General features: G+C 41.5%; 1 protein-coding gene across 4 annotated transcripts; it reads right to left on the bottom strand.

Moving 5' to 3' along the window:
* Window positions 1–1048: 1048 nt before the first annotated feature.
* LOC109742198 (uncharacterized) lies at window positions 1049–5799 on the bottom strand. 4 transcript variants are annotated; one of them, XR_002227779.4, is made up of 6 exons: window positions 4996–5778; window positions 3998–4237; window positions 3251–3452; window positions 2287–2422; window positions 1653–1735; window positions 1049–1272 (listed from the first exon to the last, which is right to left on the bottom strand). XR_002227779.4 is itself a non-coding variant. In XM_073496445.1 (6 exons), exons 2-4 carry the CDS (start codon window positions 4223–4225, stop codon window positions 2289–2291), a joined length of 444 nt encoding a protein of 147 aa, XP_073352546.1. In that variant the 5' UTR covers window positions 4226–4237; window positions 4996–5799; the 3' UTR covers window positions 1049–1272; window positions 1653–1735; window positions 2287–2288. The 4 variants fall into 4 exon arrangements, 2 of the variants coding, with proteins under 2 accessions (XP_073352546.1, XP_073352547.1); XR_005753893.3 differs by having other exon boundaries at window positions 3300–3452; window positions 4996–5758; XM_073496445.1 differs by having other exon boundaries at window positions 4118–4237; window positions 4996–5799.
* Between the last annotated feature and the right edge of the window lie 4327 nt (window positions 5800–10126).

Raw genomic sequence — 10126 nt, 5'->3', positions numbered from 1 at the left:
AACACACATACAAATGTGATCAGCATCAAGTTTACAATCGAGTAAATTGCATAGAAGTACTACAATTGGGGCATTGGAAGCAGATTGGTACCAAGTTTGGTAATTTTTACGTGTCAGTACCAAGTCTGGGGCTAGACATTACAAAAAGGTCTAAATCGCGTATAAACGCGTATTGACGGTGTATCTGACCGGTGGGGCCCGCATGTCAGCTGCCGATGTGGCATTCTTTTTGCAGAAAGCCCCTTGCTTCGCCGGCGCTACTGTTCATCGTCTCCACGCACGGCGGCGCCCGATCTAGATCGAGGGGAGGAGCCCCTCGAGCCCGAGCTCCTTCGCCTCCCGTAACCGCCGCCCCGTCCCGGCCTCCACCTCACCTCGCGTGCTTGCAGCCGAAGCAGGGGAGGCATCGGGACTTGGCGCAACTCCGGCGGCAGGGAGCGGCGACGGGCGCGGGAACCGACGGATCTGGACGGCGACTCGCGCGGCGGAGGGCAGGAAGGGCGGCGCTGGCCCTCTGTTCATACAACAGAGAAGGAGGAAACAGGGAGGCCGCGAGGGGACCTGGTCGCCGGCGATGGCTGCTCTGGCGAGGCGCGTGGGGCGGGGTCGACAAGACGCTCGGGCCGAGGCGGCTGTGAGGAGCCCGGGCACGAGGAGGCGGCAGCGTGCTGGTGAGCTCGGGAGGAGGCGCGAGGGGTCCTCGTGGCTGCTGCTGCTCGCCGGCGACGGCTTTGGGCGGGGTCGGCGAGACCCTCGGGCGAAGGCAGCTAGGAGGAGCCCAGGCACGAGGAGGCGGCGGCGCACTGGTGAGCGAGCTGGGGAGCTCAGGAGGAGGCGCGAGGGGTCCTCGTGGCTGCTGCTGCTCACCAGCGACGGCTGGATCGACTGGTTTTCTGCACGCGGGGGAGGGGGTGTTTATGCAAAAAAAATGCCACGTCAGCACCCGACAAATGACCCCACCGATCAGATACGCCATCAATACATGTTTATACGCGATTTAGACCTTTTTGTAACGGCTAGCCCCAGACTTGGTACTAACACGTAAAAATTACAAAACTTGGTACCAATCTGCTTCCAATGCCCTAATTGTGGTACTTCTGTACAATTAACTCTTTACAATCAGATAACAAGCTCCACAATAGGAGCAGTTTACATCAAGTTTACAGTCAGATGAAACCATATGCACGACTCACTAGGCGACCATAGTCGACTAGGCCACCTTCGCTACACTAGAACAGCAATAGAACTATCATCATGCCTTCGGCCGTCGCCCTGTTACATGAATCAAAACAAAGGAATCAAAACACTGGAGCCAATATATTATGAACAGACCATTCGAAAAAAGGACAAGTTCTTTAGAATGATAACACAAATTCAGCTAATACAATGATTTTTGTTCCCCAGATAGTTAAAACGATATACTCATTCATACATGAAAGGTGACGCAAGAAAATAGAGCACTTTACTCATGTCATGGAGAGTATCATTATTATGTTCATATCAGCTTATTCTTTGTGAAAAATGTATTGGATAATTGGTTTTACATATACAATCCCTTGCATTTAGGGAGAACTTGACGCACAGTGTGCACAAAACTTGGGAGAGCAACTAGAGAAAATACATAGTTGGTGCTGGAGGGAGTGGTGAATTACCTCGATGGCATACTTGATGGGTGATGCTGGTCCTTCTCAAGGAAGTAGTTGTCGTCCACAGCTACGAAGTTTCATACATTTGTCTACAACAATCAGCAAACCAGCAAACCAGAAATCAGAACAAATGCTTCAATCTCATAAGAAGTTTAAAAAAGACTATAGCAGGACCTAATTAATGCTGCAAATTATTGTCCCCTACATTCTATAGCTAGGATCAGACCATTGTCAGGTATGCTTGAATGCTAAGATCAGGTCCTGGATCTGGCACTAGAATGTGTATGGCATTAAAAGCCAAGGCCATATGGACCAATGCATCATAATTATCAGTTTTAAACACTACAGGACCAGAAAGTAGGTGATGCTTCAAATTTCAAAACTCAAACATTCATCATTAATAGTAGCAATTTAATCTTACTAAACATAGGGCCATGTACAACATGAGAGCACACTACAGCCAGAACTTGCAGCCAGACCTTCCTAGAATTTTATGCACAATAGCAGCAAATTAGCTATATGAACATGTATTAATTCAAGCTAACAACTGACAAGAAACAGAGACTTGATGGCAGCAGGATCACAATGATGGCTTTGGCGGTAGAGAGCAAATTAAATAAAAATGGCTTAGTTCACCCACTGTCAAGCTGAAACCATTCGTGTGCTCTCTGTCAAGCTGAATTTAGGTCTTTCCATGGAGGAGAGAGCATAGACTCGATCACCGGCCTTGTGCCAAATCCCCCACTCCTTCCCTTGGCGGCCTTCACAACAATGGCCTGCAAGCAAAACACACCAGAAACTAAGTCACACATGCATGCTACTAATCCACTGTCCTGTAGTTGTTTGGTTATTATTTTAGATTAATATATGAATAATTCAATATGTATTAGCTGTTTTAAAAAATGAAGTAAATAAGTTATGCTAGACTATTGTTTCAAAGAAATATATTAGAATGTTAAATTTAACATGCTAGAAAATTAAAGGAGAGTGCCCCACGCACACAGTGTAAGTAATACTAGCATATAGTAGTTTGTCTTGTACAGAATACTTCTAATCTAAGTAAGCATGAGAGTGTACGTGTTGGAGTTTTGTCATGCATGCAAATATTTTATGAGGAGAACTAGATACATGTATGTGATCATTAGAATGCATACGTGTGTAGTCATTCTTCCAAGCTAAGTAACGATGCATGCAAATAGAGGTTGTGGTGGCAGCTTTCTATTGGCTGGACTTCACTAGTCTACATGTTGGATTTATGAGTGGCTTGGTACAAGAAATAATACATGGAGTACAATGTAGCCAGATATTAGACCAGACTATAACCTGTCAGACACTTAATTTTGCCACATTCCAGTTAAGCTGTGAGCATAGAACACACTGACAGATTTAATCATTTAAAATTGCAGCCAATCCATTTTCATGTTCACGGTTGCAAGAATCTGAACACTGACAAGAACTAATACGTGGAGTACAATGTAGCCAAAAATTGCAGCCAATCCATGTTCATGTTCACGGTCAAAATAATACAGCACAACAACTAAACGACCTCAGGCATTGTGGATTCCGAGTCCAGCGACGAATGAACAGGCAAGTTTCGTATATACCGAGGTTCTTATCGAGGGTGCGTGTGAACTGGTGGAGCGCGGGGGGCACCTTGAGGTGCTGCTTGAGGATGCGGCGCTGGCACTGGATGCACATGACCTTGGGACACTTGACGAACCGGTGGAGGTCCTTCTTGGGCGGCAGGTCGCCACCGATGCCGAACTGCTTCGGCCTCTTCTCGAACAACGGGTTCACCACCTTGTCCTGCAACCACACACCAACGCAACCCAGTCAGATCACACGCGCCAGGACCGGGAGATTCCAAGCAGGTGTTATTTCTGCCATTTATTAATTACACATGCAACACTTATATTCAGAGCACTACTGGTACTTGCTGTACCAGGAACAGGACGCAGCAGTGGAGCTTCAAGAAAAATATTTAGGGGCCAAAACAAAGAGGAAAACACCAATTGTTCACATTGAAGATTGAACACATATGTCATTCTAGCAAATCCTTGAAGGAACAATTCTCATAACAGGAACACAAGAGAGGGCTGTTGATTTTGATGAGAACTAAATCAGAGCACTACTAATGTTATTCTGTTAACAGATACTCAAACATTACTGGAACAAGAAGATTTGCAGAATATCTAGTTGTCCACTACAAGTGCTACTTGTTTCTCCACACGAGTCTAATCTAGGTACAACCCTTCACAAGTAGCGTATCTCATACAGAAACAAGCAAACAAAACAATAATATAAGTATGTTCACACCCTGTTGTCCACATCAGCATTTTCGCATAGCTTACCGCTCAGAAATCAGCATTAGTCTAGACTCTTGTTATCATGTGAGTCCAGGAGGTCCAATGGTTATTATGATTATCATGCATTACATATACAGCAGCTCGCTCTTCCTAGAAATCCACAACCTTTTCTGCGATGCTTTCCATCCATAGCGTCCTTGGCACACTTAGCCTCAGAATTATTTGAGAACTGGACAAAACCAAAGCCTCTTGACCTTCCAGAGTTTTTGTCATACATTATTCTCACTGCAACACGAAATAGTATCCATATAACTTCACTGTATTAAGATAAGTTTAACACATGTAAAAACAACATTAAGTATTAATTTTCTGGGATGAATAGAACAAATGATACTGAAGTTCCATTATGGCCACAAAATCTAATACCAGGCAAACAATGATATAACTCAGTCAGCTAGTTCCACAGTATATGCACATTGACATGTTATCACTCAGAGTATGCCCCTGTGGTCAATCAATAACCACATGCCACGGACAAACTTGCTCAAAATAGAAATGATGCACACTGACAGAAACCCATGCGCATGAACCAGACTACATGCAGGTACAGAGTAATGTACACTTGTGGGAGGCCACTGCAGACTAGCTATCTATGACATAAAACTAATAAAGTATATGGCTAACTCTTAGAGTCTTAGCATCAACACATCAGAAGTATAGGATCTGTCGGTACTGCAAGAGCAATATGCATGAATTATATCACCTTTTAGGAAGAAAGGACGCAACTAGATTTATGAACACCAATCACATAACACTGTCCTAGAGAAACGTCTCTATTTGCCCCTAAACTAAACCAAGATAGTATGTATTGCGGCTACAACCAACCTACAACAACTGTAGACACCATGTGTGGTCTCCCGACAGGACCAGTGCAGATGCATATGAGTATGCAGTAGTACCATGTGTGGTCTCCCGACAGGACCAGTGCAGATGCAACCACACATGCATCATATTAACTGCAAGAGATCGATGGATATTCGTACCTTGCCGGAGACCTTGCGCATCTCGCCGAGGATGCAGCCGAGCAGCGACGACTTGCCGGACCCGACCATGCCAACCACCGCGGCCAGCTTGCCGCTGCGGATCTCCAGGTCGATGCCTCGAAGCACCTCCTTCCCGGCCTCTGTCTCCTCGTCGTCCCACGTGAACACCCCGTCCCTCGCCTGCACGGCCACCCCGCCGTCACACGACGCCGCCGCCGGCTCCCTCTACACCACGCCCTCGTCCAGCTCCGGGCTCGTCATGTAACTGCCACACCACACCACATGCACGATCAATCAATTCATTCAACCCACGAAGAAGCAGACGAAGACGGGGAGGAGGCGGAGACGGAGGAGACTGCGGAGCAGCGGGGGCGGACGGAGACGGCGTGGAAGGGCAGCCGCCGCGGACGCGCCCCCACGGCGGGGTGGTGGGTTGGGGCGGGGATCCGGAGCGAGGAGGAGGAGGAGGCGGCCATGGTGGACAGTACGGGGTGCGGGGGCGGCGGGGTTGTGTCGATTGGATCTGGGGGATCGAGGCAGGGGGCAGAGGGCAGAGGGTAGGGAGAGATGGTGAGGGGAGGGAGGGCGAGGTGGGCGGTGGGTGAGGAGCACGGCGAGGTCGGCGGTGGGTGGGAGGAAGGGTTGCCGCGCGGGGAGAGGACTAGATCTCCGTCGTCCTTGGTTGAGGGGAGAGGAGGGGGGTGAGACGGAGGACTGGATCGGGAGGGGGCGGCGGCGGCGAGGAAATGGGGGGATCTGAGCTAGGGTTTGGGCTGCGGGTGGGGTATCTCTTTTTCATTTTTTTCCTTTTTTTGGATGGATGTGGGATGGAGAGATGGATGGATGGATGGATGGATGGGGTCATGTCATCGATCCGTGGGAATGGTTCTGATTGGTTCGGAAAACCAGTAATTTAAAAGAGTTTTCATGTACTAAAACTATAGGGATTTTGTGAAGTAGCTATCAAAAATATTTTGCAAAAGGGTACCACACAAATTTTCACTAGAGTTAGACCATATTTTATGGATAAGGACCAATTTTTACGCATTTCTGATCTTTCTAGCTATTTTTAATCATTTTTCGAGCGGAAAAAATGGTTTTTTGTGAAGAACCTACCAAATATTTGTTGTAAAATTGTACTCCATAATTTTTCTCAAATACTAGTCCATACTTAATATACAATTGACCAAATGGTTGAGTGTCAAAAACTTTGATCCACCTCGCGTGAAAAAGACAAATTTTCGATGATTCAGCAGAAAGCGGATCAAATTTGAACTGTAGCTTCCAAAAATCATTTTTAGGTACAAAAGTATCTATTTAATAAGAGAAACACCAAAAGTATTCCAAGATTCAACCACGAGCTAGGAACGGTCATGCCCGCCGTTTTGACCGCATTTTGAAACGGGCATAAAAAATTCAAAAATATATCAAAAAATTGGAAAACCTTCGCATTGTGTCATTATATATGACCAAGTTGCCAGGAAAAAATATAAACTTGTAATACGGCAATTATTTTAAAAAAGTGTTCTCAGAAATGAGCTATCATGCGTGAAGATTCATGGCTTTCAAGCCAAATGATCAATCTTATGGCCACATTCATGGCATAGTTTGTTCAAATGATCTCATATTATGCACAAGGGTGCATCTTGGAATTACCAACAATGTTGCCTAAGGGAGTTTTCATTTTCTTTTCACGAAAAATTCATTTTCCATTTTTCGAGTGCCCGAAATGAGTTTTTTTGTGAAGGGCCTACCATATATTTGTTGCAAAATTGGGCCAAATCAATTTTTAAAATACTAGACCATATATAATGCACAATTGACCAAATAGTTGGGTGTCAAAAGTTTCGATCCACCTCTCGTGAAAAAGACAAATTTCGCCGATTCAGCGGGAAGCGGTCAAATTTGAACTGCGGCTGCCTCATAGTTTGCTCTTTACTTTTTCCAAAAATCATTTCTAAGTGTCTATCTAATCAGAGAAACATCAAAAAATTCCAAGATTCAACCACTAGCTAGGAACGATCATGCCCGCCATTTTGACCGCATTTTGAAACGGGCATAAAAATTCAAAAGAAAACAAAAAATTGGAAAACCTTCGCATTGTGTTTACATGTGACCAAGTTACCAGGAAAAATAATAAACTTGTAATACGACAATTCTTTTGAAAAAGTGTTCTCAGAAATGAGCTATCATGTGTGAAGATTCATGGCTTTCAAGCAAAATGATCAATCTTATGGCCACATTCATGGCATAATTTTTTTAAATGATCTCATATTGTGCACAAGGGTGCATCTTGGAATGGAAAACAATATTTCCTATGGGATTTTTCATTTTCTTTGGACGAAAAATTCATTTTCCATTTTCTGAATGCCCAAAATGACTTTTTTGTCAAGGACCTACCATATATTTGTTGCAAAATTGGACCAAATCAATTTTATAAAATATTAGGCCGTGTTTAATGCATAATTGACCAAATGGTTGGGTGTCAAAAGTACTAATCCACCTCTGGTGAAAAAGATAAATTTCCGCCGATTTCAGCAGGAAGCGGGTCAAATTTGAACTGCATCTGCCTCATGGTTTGCTCTTTATTTTTTCCAAAAATCTTTTATAGGTACATAAGTATCTATTTAATGAGGGAAACATCAAAAATTTTCCAAGATTCAACCACTAGCTAGGAACGGTCATTCTCGTTGTTTTGACCGCATTTTGAAACGGGCATAAAAAATAAAAATAAAAATTGGAAAACCTTCGCATTGTGTCATTACATGTGACCAAGTTACCAGGAAAAATAATAAACTTGTAATACGACAATACTTTTTAAAAAGTGTTCTCAGAAATGAGCTATCATGTGTGAAGATTCATGGCTTTCAAGCCAAATGATCAATCTTATGGCCACATTCATGGCATAGTTTGTTCAAATAATCTCATATTGTGCACAAGGGTGGATATTGGAATGGCAAATAATGTTGCCTAAGGGATTTTTCATTTTCTTTGGATGAAAAATACATTTTCCATTTTTCGAGTGCCCAAAATGAGTTTTTTTGTGAAGGACCTACCATATATTTTTTGCAAAATTGGACCAAATCATTTTTTAAATACTAGACCATATTTAATGCAAAATTGACCAAATGGTTGGGGGTCAAAAGTTTTGACCTACCTCTCGTGAAAAAGACAAATTTCTGCCGATTTAGTAGGAAGCGGGTCAAATTTGAGCTGCAGCTGCCTCATAGTTTGCTCTTTATTTTTCCAAAAATCATTTGTAGGTACATAAGTATCTATTTAATCAGAGAAACATCAAAAGTTTTCCAAGATTCACCCACTAGCTAGCAACGGTCATGTCCGCCGTTTTGACCGCATTTTGAAATGGGCATGAAAAGTTCATGGCATAGTTTGTTCAAATGATCTCATATAGCGCACAAGGGTGCATCTTGCAATGACGAACAATGTTTCCTAATGGAGTTTTTATTTTCTTTCGACAAAAAAATCAATGTTCCATTTTTTTAGTGCCCCAAATGAGTTTTTTTGTGAAAAAACTACCATATATTTGTTGCAAAATTGGACCAAATCAAATTTCTAAAATATTAGGCCATATTTAATGTACAATTGACCAAATGGTTTGGTGTAAAAAATTTGATCCACCTCTCGTGAAAAAAGACAAATTTCCGCATATTCATTTTCCATTTTCGAGTTCCGAAAATGAGTTTTTTGTGAAAAACCTAACAAATATTTGTTGTAAAAAAACTCCTCCATTTTTCAAGAATATTAGACCACATTTTATGAACAAATTTGTGTACACTAGAAACATTTTTTATAGATACTAAATGGTTTTTAGTTACATTTTTAACAAATATTTTGATGTCTAATATTTTGAACACATGTCTACATTTTTTAAAACACATTGTACATATTGTTTATATATGTTTAACTTTTTTAAATACATGATTAACATATTTTCATATATTCCCAACAAAAAAACATCTTTTCATACATACGTTTTGATGTCTATATTTATTTTTACACATTGTACATTTTTGTATACATATAAAACATTTTTTATATTGGTTAGAAAAATTTATATACATGATTAACGTTTTTAGAAAATCATGTTTTGTTATCTACTTTTCCATATATATATATATATTGTAATTTTTTTATATATACGTACTCATGACTATTTTTGCATACACATGAAACTTTTTTATAAATATCTAATATTATTTATAATTATCATTTTTATATGCATGAAACTTTTCAAATATACACATTTAGTTCTTTAACATTATTTTACATTTTTTTATACATATCTAATATTATTTTACATTTTTTGAAATACATATTAACATTAACATTTTTTTTTTGAATTACACGTTTAGTTTTCTAATTGCTAAACCATATAGCAAGATTCACGAAGGAGTTCATTATTTTCCTATTCTTATAATTTTATATTGTTTAATTGGTTTCGAGATTTTTCTATAAGGAAAAACTTTTTAGAGTTATACAATGAAAAACCTGTTTTTTTAGACAATAATGAAAACTTTTTTGTCAGATAACTGACCATCATCCTTACCAAATGGTAATAATGAAAAACTCTTTATTTTCCCATTTCCGTCGGGCCGAATATATGTTTTTTTAGTAATATGCAGCATCCCACATTTCTTCCTAGATGGGCCGAGGCCTACATGGCACCTGGATTTTTTTTAAAGGAGGTGGCCTCGTTCCACCGAGGCCCAAGCCCACCTTGAGCGATACCTTAAGTACCAATGTATCCATGTTCACAACCTCATGACCATTTATATTGGTCGTAATCAGGTAGAAATAAGGTCGTCGACCACTCCTGTCTGCTTTATGACTATTTGGTGTAAGGCAATTTTAGGGTTTTGAGCCCTTCCAAGCGAAATGCCCGTGGATTTACGACCAATTCAGCTGGGGTCATTGAGAGAAGGTCACAAGTTGACATATTTCTTGTAGTGATGACGTGGTAAAGAAATTGGCATGTTTGACGAAAGTTTGGACACACACCCCTCACAAACCGGAGCAACTCACTACAAGGCTCGTGGTTCCGAGAGGGAACAATGCATCTTTGGTGACGAACAGGAGATAGCTTCCTCTTACGGCCTTCAATTTTTTTCTA

The sequence above is a fragment of the Aegilops tauschii genome, chromosome 4 (assembly GCF_002575655.3).
Source record: "Aegilops tauschii subsp. strangulata cultivar AL8/78 chromosome 4, Aet v6.0, whole genome shotgun sequence".
NCBI classification, from domain to species: domain Eukaryota; kingdom Viridiplantae; phylum Streptophyta; class Magnoliopsida; order Poales; family Poaceae; genus Aegilops; species Aegilops tauschii.
This window is presented reverse-complemented; position numbering and strand designations above follow the sequence as displayed.